Source organism: Armigeres subalbatus, chromosome 2 (assembly GCF_024139115.2).
Source record: "Armigeres subalbatus isolate Guangzhou_Male chromosome 2, GZ_Asu_2, whole genome shotgun sequence".
NCBI classification, from domain to species: domain Eukaryota; kingdom Metazoa; phylum Arthropoda; class Insecta; order Diptera; family Culicidae; genus Armigeres; species Armigeres subalbatus.
Window position 1 is genome coordinate 72,008,586 of NC_085140.1, and position 16,277 is coordinate 72,024,862.

At 41.9% G+C, this 16,277-nt stretch overlaps 2 protein-coding genes across 3 annotated transcripts in view; one reads left to right on the forward strand and one right to left on the reverse strand.

Moving 5' to 3' along the window:
• Nucleotides 1-1,171, reverse strand: part of LOC134209021 (ADP-ribosylation factor 6) — an 83,423-nt gene extending 82,252 nt beyond the window's left edge. For both annotated transcript variants that reach the window (XM_062685003.1, XM_062685002.1), the window contains exon 1: nt 410-1,171. The gene's annotated coding sequence lies outside the window, so the exon portion shown is untranslated. The remainder of the gene's footprint in view (nt 1-409) is intronic.
• Nucleotides 1,172-3,097: 1,926 nt separating this feature from the next.
• Nucleotides 3,098-6,008, forward strand: LOC134214529 (elongator complex protein 2). Its single transcript, XM_062693891.1, has 4 exons — nt 3,098-3,450; nt 3,513-4,842; nt 5,047-5,830; nt 5,890-6,008. Exons 1-4 carry the CDS (start codon nt 3,328-3,330, stop codon nt 5,999-6,001), a joined length of 2,349 nt encoding a protein of 782 aa, XP_062549875.1. The 5' UTR covers nt 3,098-3,327; the 3' UTR covers nt 6,002-6,008.
• The last annotated feature ends 10,269 nt before the right edge of the window (nt 6,009-16,277 follow it).

Below are 16,277 nucleotides of genomic sequence, written 5' to 3' on the forward strand. Positions count from 1 at the left end.
TCTTTTGTTTAAGGCAAAAATAGGACAAATTTTGTTGTTTTTCAATCAATATTATCTTATTAGTTTAGCTTTTTTTTAAGCTGGGAGCCCTGAAAAAACACCATCACATGCTTACCAACATCCTGCTTTTCTGACTGAAGAACCCAAACACCACGGGGGAGAAAACATGACACTGACAGTGGCAAATAATACAACACCAAACCCCCTCAAATTTCCAACGTTTTTGATCATAACCAGACTTTAATGCCCCGAGGGAATATGTAGCATTACCATCGCTTCCGGTGGTTTAGCACAGCCTTACATAACAAAACTTTAGTTGAACTGGTGTACCGTTTTCCAGCATGAATAATAATTTTAACGCAATAATAAAACTCCCCAATAGCGATTAAAATACAAGAAAAAATCTTACCAACTCAACACATACACAGGGAACCGAGGACAGCAAAATTTGGTCTGCACCACTCCACTCGAACAGTGATTGGAACAGCTATCCTTCGCTTCGTTTTCCAGTTGGAATCCTCCACTCAAACAAAATCGTAATCCACAGCGAATCCTCAGAAATTTCACGCAAAATTACATCCAAAACTGTGAATGCCTTTTTATTGCACAGTGGGCAAAACTCGCCAAAAGTAGCACTTTCTCCCGTTTTTTTTTCTCACCACCTTCACCCCCAACACACCACAAAAATCATCAGCCAGCAGAATTTATTTCTCAACCAACACTACGAACATCAATGCATCTTTCTCGCCCTGGCACACTACATTCGCTGCCGACTACCGCATGTACTGCTCTATCCTTCACACCATCCGACGACTATCACGAACACGACTACGGCGGTGATGATTTCGATGAAGACGAATCACAAGTTTTTCCCCACTGCTGGTCGGGAAGAAAAATTGAAATTTCGCGACGCGACCCCGGACACTCCCGGACTGAGGGCCACACTTTCGCTAGTAACGTCGATTCTTCGTCTCTGTTGACCGGATTGTCCACTTTCCCGACTGGGATGGAATGCGGGAGTAGTCCACCACACGCGCACTTCAGCGAAATTCCAAGTTGTAGAAGCTGATGAAGCAAGAATTTTTGAGGCCGCGGTGACTGCGATGACGACCAGCAGCAACGGCAGAAGCAGTTTGCATTTCGATTCACCGACGGACGATGACTGATGAAACTGAACCGAAACGAAATCGACGGAACGCATCCATCGGACACAGGCGCACCTTGTCACTCCCTTGTGGTTTCAAATTGGACCTTTCTTTCTTTCCTTTGCGTCAGACGCACGCAAAGATCAAAGTTACTATGCGATAAAGGGTATACATTCGGGTAGTTTGTGTGGTGTGAGTGGTATCGAAGCACACGGGAAGGAAATAAATCTCGGGTACTTTTTCGAAACGGCGTACACGCCCGTTTCAAATCACTCAGAGACTGAGTGAAATGAATTAAGCCAAAATAGAACTAACTCACATTCTTCCCCAGCAGTGTTCTATTCATGTTTGATTGTTTTTCCATTAAATGAAATGATTATGTTACTGCTGAGGAATGCGCGGTAAATGCAAAGTGGATTGATCCGTACATAAAATGGCGCATTCATGCACCAAAACAATTGAAAAATATTTGAATCTCGTGATTCATTCGCGGTTCAAATCTGCAGAAAATAGAACTGAGCGGTATAACAGATTTAAGCTTTTGAATCTCGACTGTTATAAAAAATGAATCTTGAGCCACTGCTGGGAAAGTGCATGATTCAGACTCGGATTCAGATTCATATTCAAACTGACAGCCCCGAACGATTTGAATCACTGCTGATTTTACTCTTATGGTTTTCATCACTACTCTTATGATGTGAAAAACTCATAAGACAAATCTTATGAAATGGGAAGTCAACATGGCGGTGGAATATGTTGGACGCAGTTCTCATCGCAGATTTATTTCTACAAGTCGATCACAAACGTGAGTAAATGTTTCTATTGTTAATTGTTGCTCTCTGCTGTTATATAAAAAAACATATAATTTATGTTTTACAGAACCTTGAACAATGTAGGACACCACCAGCACAGATTTTCTCAACTTCATCTGCAATTCGAGCAACGACCTGGTGCGGCGACAAATTAAGGTGATTTTGGGTGATTGGTTCGTACGCAGCTAGTGCTAATTATCGGCAATTAATTTTATTATTATTGTCTTTATTTTAGAGGATTTCAGCCATAGGCTGGCTCACATTCTTCATCAGCAACTGTACTGATCAAGTGAGGTTGTGTAAGCTATTTGCCAGTCGGTCGTCAAGCTCAGACCCGACCGCATTGCGTAGGCCAGACATTCTAAATACTAACGCTCCTCTAATGTAGACGTGCGTACTATACACATGTTGGCTTGAGAAATGGATTGCGAGTGATTTGACTATGCGTCCAATTTGGGAATATCGAGCTCGTTCAGTAGCCGCTAGGTTGCGAAGGCCGTCGGAGGTCCTTCGTAGCTTAGTTGGTTAAAGCACCAGTATAGCGTACTGTAGGGTCGTGGGTTCGAGTCCCATCGAAGGGAAAGTGGTTACCTCCAATACATTTTCCAAACCAATATCTTCCACATAACGTACATATTCACATATGAGTTCTCATAACAACTTTTCCTGGCTAAAACTTGCAATTAGTTGAGGTATATCTAGCCTATTGTGTTTGTATGGGACTTTTATGTCGAAAAATAGCCCGTCGATACTTCCGAAGCTTTGTTGTCATTAATTTAACGAAATTGAAACAAAATCATTGACCGCCATATTGAATGAATGGTAGGCGTATGAGCCATCTGTTCAGTCCCCTGAACCGAAGCGACAATCTTTATCTGGTAACTAAAATATCTTTTGTTCATACGTCTTTCAAAATGTAACGTGAGAATTTATAACGTTTTAAAACTGTTATAACTCTGACATTTTGATTATTTTGACATGCTTACAACTTATGGGTCGCTTACAACTTACGTAAAGGAAAAATTGAGCAATTTAAGAACCACTTTTAACACTTTTTTGATGAATTTGATGAAGCGCTGTTGGTGCTGATGGAAAAATCAGTCGAAGATTTATAAGGCGCTATTTATGAATTTTTATAGGTATAGTCCAGTTCGCTGAGTTAATTGAATTTACGGCTTAACTTAACGCCAGTTGAGACCAACCCCATTCCTCTAAAGCGTTACGTAATTTGTAAACAGTTCAAAACAGCGGTCTTCCGATTCCGACTCTCACGTTGTTTTGTTTTGCTTTTGAAGATTTGTGTGCTCTTTTAAAATTTTATTCACAAAATAGAGAATAATAATATTATACAGATATTTAAAAGCACGTAAATGAAGTTCAAAAATCGTTACTCATCTGTGGCCTGTAACCGCACAACGGAGGCCTTGGATTGGGGCCAGGACGGTCTAATTTATTTTGGTGCCTGCCACTCAATCGTGGTATTCGATCCAAAGGTAAGGGAACAAAACGTCCGGATTGCAACCGGAAGAATCATAACACTCTCGTTCTGTTCCAGTTCCATGGTTCGTCCAAAATCATCCGTACGCTGTGTGGCCACAAGGCTCGCGTGAATACGGTGAAAAAGCTCCACAATGTGCCCAGTTTGCCGGAAGCGATCGACCTGGTTTCCGGTTCGGATGATACCAATTGTTTGCTGTGGAGCAGTCAAAATCTGGAGAATCCAAAGCGGTACACTTTGAAGGGCCACTCGAAGGCTGTCACTCAGGTCGAGGCAATCTATCTGGGGGACCGTTTGGTGGTGGCTACCGGATCGGCAGACAGTACCGTAAAGTTGTGGAAATTAGACGGAGAGGAATTTGTTTGCTTTCAGACGGTCGACCTGAAGACGGGATACTGCTTTGCGTTGAAATTCTTCAAGTTGCCTGGTAGCGAAAGTTCAATGCTGGCGTGCGCAATGGATAACGATTTGATTCATTTACTTGCGGAATCTGGGGAGCAGTACGTTTTGGTGGATAAGTTAAAGGGCCATACAGACTGGGTACGAGGATTGGATTGCGTGCAGGAGGATGGTGATTTATTGTTGGCCAGTGCATCCCAGGATAGCTTCATTCGTCTTTGGAGGATTTCGCAACGAGAACAAGTTCAAGTCAAGAAGTCTTTCGAGGAATTTTCCGTCGATGAGGATATTGTGTTAGAGGAGAAAATTTTCAGCATATCTGTAGATGGAAAGCAGTTCCATTATGCTTTAGCATTAGAATCGGTTTTGCAAGGGCACGAAGGATGGGTTTATGGAGTAAACTTCAATAGACAGGGAGACAAGTTGAATCTGTTGTCCAGCTCGATCGATAAGACACTGACCATTTGGACACCTTCCGATTCAGGAGTGTGGTTTGAAAGTGTCCGTGTAGGAGAAGTTGGCGGCGCTTCCTTAGGATTCTACGGTGGAAAGTTTTCGCCAGATAGCAAATCCATCATCGGCCATGGCTTTCAGGGCAGTCTTCACCTGTGGCATCAAGATGTGGACAATGGGGGAATTTGGAAACCAGGGACCATAATTGGAGGACATTTCGAAGCCGTAAGGGATTTAGCATGGGATCCCGAGGGTCGATTTGTGATGACGGTGTCGGCTGATCAGACTACTAGAATTCATGCGGCGTGGTCGCGGTCTGCTGGTGATGATGAAGCTGTTACGTGGCACGAAATTGCACGGCCTCAAGTGCATGGCTACGATATGCAGTGCCTGTGTATGCTATCAAGGTATCGGTTTGCAAGCGGAGCTGAGGAGAAGATTGTGAGGATATTTCAGGCACCTGTGAATTTTGTCGAGAATTTGAGAGATCTTTGCGAAGTTAAAGATGATCCTGAAGGAGATGTCATTTTGAAAAGTGAGTAATTTTCTATACTCTAGGTTTCAATGTACAATAGGAGTTTTTTTTTGTAGAATTCTGATAGTGTTTATAGCGCATGTTATAATACTGCAAGTCTTGGATTACCATTTTCATAAAATAAGGTTGATCATGTTGTTGGTCTATCTTTTTCGGTCATTTTAATAACCCCCAATGGTTAATGCATGAATCATATAATTCCAGCCACACCGAAGGGTGCTTCAGTTCCATCTTTAGGCCTCTCCAACAAAGCCGTTTACAGCATAGAGGAAGAAACATCTAATACGAAACACGTGAAAGATATATACCCGGAACACTACTTCATCCCAACGAAACTGGAATCGCCCCCATCAGAGGAAACCCTTATGCAAAACACCCTCTGGCCAGAGATGCAAAAATTGTACGGCCATGGGTACGAAATCTACGCGCTCGCTTCTACGCACGACGGACACTTCGTAGCCTCGGCCAGCAGGGCAACATCGGCGGAGCATGCTCGGATTCTCGTTTGGAACACATCAAACTGGAAAATACAGCAGAAGCTCGATGCACACCAGCTCACGGTGACTCAGTTGGCGTTCTCACCCGATGACAGGTCCTTGCTAGCGGTGTCCCGAGATCGTACGCTGTCCGTGTTTGAGAATAAGGAGCCACGTGGAGCAGTTTGCGATTTCCAGTTGGTTACTCATACGGACAAACGCACCAGTGTGCACGCGCGGATCATTTGGTGCTGTGATTGGTCTCATGATTCGGTTCACTTTGCATCCGGGTCACGTGATGGAAAGGTGGTGCTGTGGGGGCGAGAGGAAACGCAGTATAAAGCATGCAGCGTGCTTGAGATGAAAGGAGAATCTGTGACAGCGGTGGCTTTTGGGCCAACAAAAGTCGCTGATGACCGATACATGGTGGCCGTTGGGTTGGAAAAGGGTGTGATACAGTTGTATGGAGTTCTGCAGCAGGAATGGAAGCTGCTGATAACCATTGACGAATTGTGAGTAATTTTTTTTTTTCAAATGTACGCAATACAGTTAAAAATATTCTCTATTTCAGTTGCGGTCATCATCTCACAGTAAAACGACTAGCATTTAGACCGTCGAGTGAAAAAATGCAGTTGGCAAGTTGCGGTGAAGATAATTTCGTAAGAATTTATGATATATGTTGATAACTAACGATTGTATTGTCTTTTTTTAAATTTAATTCCGATATTCCGAAAATGGTCTCTTTGTTTACGGTTGATCAAGGCGACGATGCATCGGGTGCTGTGCGTAGTTCAAGTTTCAGGGGCATTCTCGAGTCCCTTCGAAACGCGTAGTGGGTTACGGCAAGGTGATGGTCTTTCATGTCTACTATTCAACATTACTTTGGAGGGAGTAATACTAAGGGCTGGGATTGACACGAGTGGTACGATTTTTACGAAGTCCGACCAGACTGAAAAGCGAAGCCAAACGGATTGGATTAGTCATTAACACGCCGAAGAGAAGTACATAATAGGAGGAGGCTCAAGAGAGGAAAATGTAAGCCACCCACCACGAGGTATTAGTGTTAACGAAATCGAGGTAGTTGAAGAATTCGAGTACTTGGGCTCACTGATGACCTCCGATAACGATACCAGCAGTGAAATTCGGAGACGCATTATGGCAGGAAATGCGTACTTTGGACTTCGCCAAACGCTCCGATCGAATAGTTGCAACAAAATCGTTCATCGTTCACACCGCGAAAATCGGAAGACTGCGGTGGGTCGGGCACGTGTCAATGCTAGTATGTCGGTCAATAACCCAGGAAAATAATTCTCTTCAACGATACGACGGGTTTGTCAACAGAACAGCAAAAATCCAAATGATTACAGAGGTTTGGCATTGGTAACACTGATAATGATATGGAAATGCTAATATCATCTTCAAACTTAGACGTACATGTTGATGATAGAATTAGAGGCGAAAGTATAGAATTGATAGTTCCGTTAGGATACGGCAGGCATGAAGAATGTTTTTATAGAAGTCGATTTGAAAGCGAGCGGAGGGCAATATTTGTGATGGCACATATCACACGACCTTCCTTCTGCCAAGCTCCCGTATGAAGGGGGAGGGAAGAATATCAGTGTGGAAGCTGATATATCTTCACTGGCTCGTGTGATATGTGCCATCACAAATATTGCCCTCCGCTCGCTTTCAAATCGACTTCTATAAAAACATTCTGCATGCCTGCCGTATCCTAACGGAACTATCAATTCTATACTTTCGCCTCTAATTCTATCATGAACATGTACGTCTAAGTTTGGAAGATGATATTAGCATTTCCATATCATTGTAAATCGTTTAACTTCACGTAGAAGTAACACACACAAAATCATTAATTTTAGATATAGGTAACACGTTTTTGGTACGGACAACCCAGCTGACATTCTATCACGTGGAGTGTCTGCTATTCCTGTAGTTGACTTGGTAGACTAATTGAATTCAACTCCCGGACAATTTGGAGAACCTAGAATATCTGCGTTGTACTTATTTGAATGATGAAGCATTCGCAAGGGCTTTTAGGACTAGGTTAGATACCAGGCGGAAGCGTTTCCGGCTGAAAACAAATTTCTTCCCTTTTGTACGCGTGCAAGAGAAAGTTTATTAAACGTCAGCAAGCCTTATGCCTCCCTGCGGGCAGCAGGGACTATGTCCAAGGGCTTGACGATCCCTCCCCAGGCCATCTGCGAGTTGTGGGGCTTGCCTAGGATGTGGTGGGGTTTGACAGTGGGCCCTGTTAAACCTCTATAAAAAGCTGCATGAATCCGCAAGTGGGCTTCGCCAAAGCGACCGTGTGCCGCTTAAAGCGCACAAGCCCAAGTCCTGGCGTTAGGTTGGACGCTCAACAGCCCTGACACGACGGCCCTCCGACGAGACAGGAGGTTTGCGCAGGCCCAATAAGCCGCCTGGAAAACCAATCATTACGAACAATATAAGAGATAATGCGACTCGATATAATCGGCAAAGACCTAGGCGACGAATACAGGATCACGATTGGAAGCTTGGAACATGGAATTGCAAGTCGCTAGGTTTCGCAGGTTGCGACAGGATGATCTACGATAAATTACATCCCCGCAATTTCGACGTCGTGGCGCTGCAGGAGATTTGCTGGACAGGAAAGAAAGTGTGGAAAAGCGGGCATCGAGCGGCTACCTTCTACCACAGATTATCTGTGCTTCTACCACAGCTGTAGCACCACCAACGAGCGGCTTCATAGCGCTGGGAAAGATGCGCCAACGCGTGATTGGGTGGCAGCAAATCAACGCGAAGGATGTGCAAGCTGAGGATTAAAGGCGGTTTCTTCCACTATAGCATCATCAACGTGCACTGCCCACACGAAGGGAGACCCGACGACGAGAAAGAAGCGTTCTACGCACAGCTGGAGCAGACATACGATGGATACCCACTGCGGGACGTCAGAATAGTCATCGGTGACATGAACGCACAGGTTGGAAGGGAGGAAATGTATAGACCGGTTATCGGACCGGATAGTTTGCACTCCGTATCGAATGACAACGGCCAACGATGCATAAACTTCGCAGCCTCCCGCGGAATGGTAGTCCGAAGCACCTTCTTTCCCCGCAAAAATATCCACAAGGCCACATGGAGATCACCTAACCAAGAAACGGAAAACCAAATCGACCACGTTCTAATCGACGGTAAATTCTTCTCCGACATCACGAACGTCCGCACTTACCGCAGTGCGAATATTGAATCCGACCACTACCTCGTTGCAGTATGCCTACGCTCAAAACTCTCGACGGTGTACAACACGCGTCGAAGTCGGACGTCGCGGCTTAACATTGGGCGGCTACAAGACGGTAGACTAGCACAAGAATACGCGCAGCAGCTGGAAGTGGCACTCCCAACGGAAGAGCAGCTAGGCGCAGCGTCTCTTGAAAATGGCTGGAGAGATATTCGATCCGCCATTGGTAGCACCGCAACCGCTGCACTTGGCACGGTGCCCGGATCAGAGAAACGACTGGTATGACGGCGAATGTGAGCAGTTAGTAGAAGAGAAGAATGCAGCATGGGCGAGATTGCTGCAACACCGCACGAGGGCTAACGAGGCACGATATAAACGGGCGCGGAACAGACAAAACTCGATTTTCCGGAGGAAAAAGCGCCAGCAGGAAGATCGAGACCGTGAAGAGACGGAGCAACTGTACCGCGCTAATAACACACGAAAGTTCTATGAGAAGTTGAACCGTTCACGTAAGGGCCATGTGCCACAGCCTGATATGTGTAAGGATATAAACGGGAACCTTCTTACGAACGAGCGTGAGGTGATCCAAAGGTGGCGGCAGTACTACGAAGAACACCTGAATGGCGATGTGGCAGACGAAGATGTCGGATCTCCAGGAAATCCAGGAGGAGATTGGCCGGCTGAAAAACAGCAAAGCCCCTGGGGTTGACAAACTACCAGGAGAGCAATTTAAACACGGTGGTGAGGCACTGGCTAGAGCGCTGCACTGGGTCATTACCAAGATTTGGGAGGAGGAAGTTTTGCCGCAGGAGTGGATGGAAGGTGTCGTGTGTCCCATCTACAAAAGGGCGATAAGCTGGATTGTAGCAACTACCGCGCAATTACATTGCTGAATGCCGCCTACAAGATACTCTCAAAAATTTTATGCCGTCGACTAGCACCAATTGCAAGGGAGTTCGTGGGGCAGTACCAGGCGGGTACGGAACGCTCCACCACAGACCAGGTGTTCGCCATTCGCCAAGTACTGCAGAAATGTCGCGAATACAACGTGCCCACACATCATCTATTCATCGACTTCAAAGCCGCATATGATACAAACGATCGAGACCAGCTATGGCAGCTAATGCACGAACACGGATTTCCGGATAAACCGGAATCCGGAATCAAAGCGACGATGGATCGAGTGATGTGCGTAGTTCGAGTTTCAGGGGCATTCTCGAGTCCCTTCGAAACCCGCAGAGGGTTACGGCAAGGTGATGGTCTTTCGTGTCTACTATTCAACATCGCTTTGGAAGGGGTAATACGAAGAGCAGGGATTAACACGAGTGGTACAATTTTCAATAAGTCCATCCAGCTATTTGGCTTCGCCGACGACATAGATATTATGGCACGTAACTTTGAGAAGATGGAGGATGAATAAAGCTTCCAATGAATGATTAAATATCTTATGATTAAACTATTCAACTCTATGATTAAAGATTATGATTAATGATTTATTCATGTTTGACAATGATTAATGATTATGATTAATGATTAAAATAATTTTTGACAATGATTAACGATTATGATTAAAGAATAAAACAATTGAAGTATGATTAACGATTACCGATCGTGACAAAATGTTGACACAATATGTGTATGATTAATGATTAACGATCGATATGATTAATGATTAATTATTGTGAATAATCAAATTGATTGATTTGCATAGTGATCAATAATCAAGTAACCTTTCTACCAAATTATGTTATTAAAGGTATAAAAATTGTATGATTATGATTAAAGAATAATGAATAAAAGCAATATATGCAATGATTAAAATTGATGATTAATGAATAAACTCAAAACAATCGTGAATACAATTAATGATTAATGATTAAATGCAAAAATCTATGATTAACGATTAGTGATTAATGATTGAATCGTATTTTTTGTATGGTTATGATTAATGAATAATGATTAAATAACCCATTATTCATTAAACACGATTAAATCTATGATTAATCACTAATGCTCTGGGAGGAAGCCTACATCAGACTGAAGAGGGAAGCTAAGCGAATCGGACTAGTCATTAACACGTCGAAGACAAAGTACATGAAAGGAAGAGGTTCAAGAGAAGACAATGTGAGCCACCCACCGCGAGTTTGCATCGGTGGTGACGAAATCGAGGTGGTAGAAGAATTTGTGTACTGGGGCTCACTGGTGACTGCCGAAAATGACACCAGCAGAGAAATTCGGAGACGCATAGTGGCTGGAAATCGTACGTACTTTGGACTCCGCAAGACGCTCCGATCGAATAGAGTTCGCCGCCGTACCAAACTGACAATCTACAAAACGCTAATTAGACCGGTAGTCCTCTACGGACACGAGACCTGGACGATGCTCGTGGAGGACCAACGCGCACTTGGAGTTTTCGAAAGGAAAGTGCTGCGTACCATATATGGTGGGGTCCAGATGGCGGACGGTACGTGAAGGAGGCGAATGAACCACGAGTTCCATCGTTCACACCGCGAAAATCGGACGACTGCGGTGGGCCGGGCACGTAGCCAGAATGTCGGACAGTAACCCGGTGAAAATGGTTCTCGACAACGATCCGACGGGCACAAGAAGGCGAGGTGCGCAGCGGGCAAGGTGGATCGATCAGGTTGAAGATGACTTGCGAATGCTCCGTAGACTGCGTGGTGTAGCCATGGACCGAGCCGAATGGAGAAGACTCTTATATACCGCACAGGCCACTTCGGCCTTAGTCTGAATAAATAATAAGGATAAAAAAGCGAAGATGTAAGACGTCATGCAAAGTCTACAGACATTCAAATTGGTGATAAAGTTTTGCTCCAGAATCTGATTTTTCTGTTTATTTTTCTTAGGAAAACTAACCCCAACATTCGACAAAACGATTTAAGAAGTAGATCATATATTTTTTTGCCCCTTAGGAAGTAATGAACTGTGTTCATGTTCTACTTCCCCATTAGCTTGAGACCAGTAAGTAGCTGTATCGTTAAGAATTATGTTTCTTGTAAAACAGTGATTCTCGGAATCTTCACCTATGAATTGTCGTTCATTGTCTAGCGTTTTGAATGGTTGAAGCTTAAGCACTTCCCTGAATTTTAATTACAAACGCCAAATTTTTTCTGAAAAAAAAACTGATGAGCGTTGACGTTGTCGACAGTCAGTTTGGCACGGCGGCGAACTTTATCCATTCTGCAGAGACCAAGTACGTACGAATTCCAGCCATGATGCGTCTCCGAATTTCTCTTCAAGCATCTCGATTTCGTCACCACCGATACAAACTCGTGGTGGGTGGCTTACATTTTCCTCTCTTGAACCTTTTTCTATCATGTACACTTCATTTCGACGTGTTGATGACTAGTCCAATCCTAAGTAACAATTCTGGTTTTATAACGGTCTTTAGACTGATTTTCTCTTCCAGTGTGCTATAAAACCACAATAAATCCGTCGATGTTACTATGGATCTTTTTTTTGTCTTTATTAGCGAGACTATCAGCCCATGGCTGGCTCGTCTCGTTGCTAGGGATCTGTTTAGTTTCCTTTTTCAGTCTGATGTAGGCTTCCTCCATCTTCTCAATGTTAGGTGCCATAATATCAATGTCATCAGCGAAAGCAGATAGCAGAAAAGACTTCGTAAAAATCGTACCAATCGTACTCCATACAAAGCAGTGTTGAATAGCAGATACGAAAGACCATTCCGTTGCCGCAATCCTCTGAGACTCGAGAATGCCCCTGAGATTAGAACTACACACATCATTCGATCCATCGTCGCCTTGACCAACCGTATTAGTTTATCCAGGAAAACGTGTTCGTGTAGTCGTAACCATAGCTGATCTCGATTGATAGTATCATGTGCGGTTTTGAAGTCGATGAATAGATGATGTGTGGGCAAATTTTCGAAAGAATTCCTGAAGAAACTCATAAGAGGAATTTCGAAGGAATTCCAAGAATTTCTTCCTAGAGTATTGAAAGGGATTTGTTGAGAAATTACCGGAAGAATTTCCTCGAGAAAATCCTGAAATAATTGCTGAAGAGATTTCTAGAAAAAAGTTTAAACAATTCTTAATCTCACAAGAATTTCTAAAGCAATTTCTCACGGAATTCATAAAGGTAGGTTTTCATGAAACAATTTCCAGAAGTATTCTTGGAGGCATTTCCGAAGGGGTTTTCGTAGTTCCAAACAAATTTCCAAAGAAGTTTACAAAGAAATTCCAAAAGGATTTTTCGAAGGAATTTCTAAAACAATCTCTGAAGAAATTCCTTAAAGAATTTGCGAAGGAATTCCTAAATAAATTCGTAAAAGAATTCTCGAAGGAATCCCTAGAGGAATTCCCGATGAAATTTTTAAAGGATTTTTCAAGAAAAATTGAAACGAGGTTTTGAAAAAAATGGGCTTTTCAAGGGAACACCAAAAAAAATCCAACGGAATTTCTGAAGTTATTCTTTCAACATACTATATCTATAGGCAAGTGTATAGGTATCTCTGAAGAAATCAATACTAAATTTTCAAAACGACTTATCAGTTTTTGTTAACAAAGATTCAAATGTCGATTCGGTGAAACTGATTGTACTCCCACGCAAACCAACACCATCAACAGGTAGCAAAAGTCTTTATCTACGTTCAGTTCAACTCTCCTTGTTTCTAGAGCCCGAGTATACCTCTGCATCTCCACAATCGCCTCAGAATAGGAAATTGTGTTCATTTTCAGTGCAAAACGTAAACAAACGAGCATAAATTCCATACAAAAATCCAAGATGGCTGACTTGAGGACATTGGCAAGTCAGATCACCCCCCAATAAAGGCATCCTGTACCTATCTGTACTAAGTAACAAACAGCTTGTTATAGTAATTCTATATTTAGAATCCTGCATGCTAGCTATGAGAATATGATTTTCATAGAGATTGAGCTATATGATTAACGAAGATATCGAATATGAAATTGGAAAGGGCTAGGGATCAAACCTTTAATTTCCTGCTTATTAGACAGAAGCAGTGACACAAGGCCACCAAGCACCTCCCAAGTAACAATTGTCAGTTGATTAAACATCAGTATGGTCAGATTTATTCAGCCAGCTTCGATTAAAAATTATACTATCATACATGACAACATTTGTTCCAGCATTGTTCGCCCAAAAATGGAGTATTTATTCAACAACAACTAGCAACCTCTCTTCAACTTTACTTAAATAGTAGATAAAAATATTTATTCATCAAATTTGTTCAAAAACCAAACATAATGTTAATTCAACTAGTCAGCAACTCACTGATTAGGCTTTTTTTAATTATGCTTTTCTAAATACATTTATTTCATTACATTGTTACACTTATTAAGGCATTGTTCAACATACTGGAAATAAGATGAAAAATAAATTATGAACAGCATACCGGTATCGATCCAACGACCTTTGAATCCCCAGCCCTCTTGTTTACCATCAGCTATATTTGTCACCTTGGAAAGTACCAAGCTGAATTAGAAATATAAACCATACGTTGTTGAACAATTTTGGTTGAACAGCTGTAACGGGGTTGTTGGTCATTACTCAACAAAATTGCCAACAATCGAACAAAAGCTTAATAGGAGGAATGACGTTATAGTTAGTGTAATGTCATTCCGAAAGTGAATTATCAGTCTTGATTTTATTGTTTGATTTAGTAAGTTGTGAAGCTGCTGCCTTCTATCTGCCATCATAGAGGTAGATTTTTCCTGCAGATTTCTTCTATCATTCCTGAAGTAAGTATAAAAATAATAATTTATTCTCTAGTGAATGGCAAAGTGCAAAATGTTTTAAAAAGAATAAGTCCGCTAAAAATAAATTTATTTGTAGAGTGGAATAAACGTTCGTACAACGTTTAAGTAAAGCCATTGTTGTTATTGCAATAAGCGAATTATCAAACGTTTATTCAACGTTTCAAAATTATATAAATAAACAAAATTGAAATCGGATACAGAAGCAATGATGTTTACTGATAACGTCAATTATTAGACTTCTTAATAAACTCATGCTCGTGCGTAGATTGTAATAGAGTTTTCAAACGTTTGATCGATGCTTCAAAAAGAAATTATTTAAACATATGCATCTCGATGAACAGCATAAACTTTGCAAGTTTAAGTTATTTGTATTTAGCTAGTTGTTCAATATACATTTCGATTTAAAAAGATATAAGTCAATAGCGCTTATAAAAGTATTATTCAGATACATAGCTGAAAGCAGAACAGAAGCTGGTTACAAATGTCAACAATGTTTGCCCAATTTGTTATTCCATACTACATATTGTTCAGCTACGAATACTTTAATTAAACGCTAGTTCGACAATGATGTCTATTTGTGGTAACTGATTGTTACTTGGGGCTTTTTAGACTTCATGCGTTGCATAATACAAAAGAAAAACCAAAAATATCGGGATTTAATCATGAGTTGCTTCGGAAGTTTCTCTACACCATTCTTAGAATATTCATGCAAGGTGATATTTCATGAATTTATCCAGAAATTCGTTCGGAAAATTCTCCGGTCATTTCTTCGTAAAAAATACTCCTAGGAATTAATTCGATTTGTCATCTAGAAAATATTTCAGGCATAGCTTCAAAAATTCCTACAGGAATTCTATCGTAAATTTCCATAATCCATCGGAAATCCACTAATTCATTAAAAAATTCCTCAAGAAATTTCTCCGCAAATGAATCCAGCAATACCTTCAGAAATTCATTAAGGAATTCTTTCGCAAATTTCTTTAATTTTTCTTCTAAAAATTCTTTCAGAATCTCCTCCGGAATTTCCTTCAAGAACTCTTGTTTCTTCCAGGTATTCCATCAGAAATTTTTCGGTTGTAAAGAGGATTTCAAATTTGCCGTAAGTGGTCGATGATCCGTCTCCAGCTCAAACTCTTTCCGATAAGGTATATCTGAAATTTCTTGACGCTCAAAATAATCACTAAGGCTTCCTTTTCGGTTTGGAGGTAGGTAACTTTTGCTGGCGTACGGTTTATCGTCGTTTTCATCCTCGAACTGAACTGAAACGGCTCCCAATCCCACGGGTGAAGCGTCTGCAATGACCCTCGTTCGGCGTTTATTGTTAAAATATTCTAATATTGCATCGGAGCAAATGGCCTCATTGAGTGCGTTAAAAGTTATCTAGTATCGTGATTACCATTCAAACTTGAGAGATGATAAGTTGCCGTAGATCGAAAGGTTCGGTTGCTCAGACGGGGATAAACCTGCCAGCTTAACCCATTAGGCCTAGAAAACTGTCTCTTTTGCGAATAGTAATAATATGGGAGCAATTTTAATGGCCTTTGTGACTATGTGTGATTGTTATACCACTTAATCATGAAGATCATGAAATAAATCTTGGTCACTTTTGCTTGGTAATCATAGTTCAACACTATATGAAATGTAACTCAATCGAGTGGCACTCCTTATCCTCTCTTGCGCGAACGAACGACCTCTAATTAAACATAACTTCTATATACAGCCGGCTCGGTGCGCATAGAATCGACCAGGAATCAATAAGTTCAATTTAAAAAAAAACCGGATTAACAAGTTGCGCCCAACATCTTGCAGAAAGATATAGAAAACAAATAAGAAAAACTTGCAAAACATGAACGGTTTAGGGCCGGCTCGCGTCGCTGTCGCGGTGTCGTCGGGCTTGCGCTGTGTAACACCGGACGGCTTTGTCTTGTTGCGCGGGGTGGTGATACAACGCAACGTCAC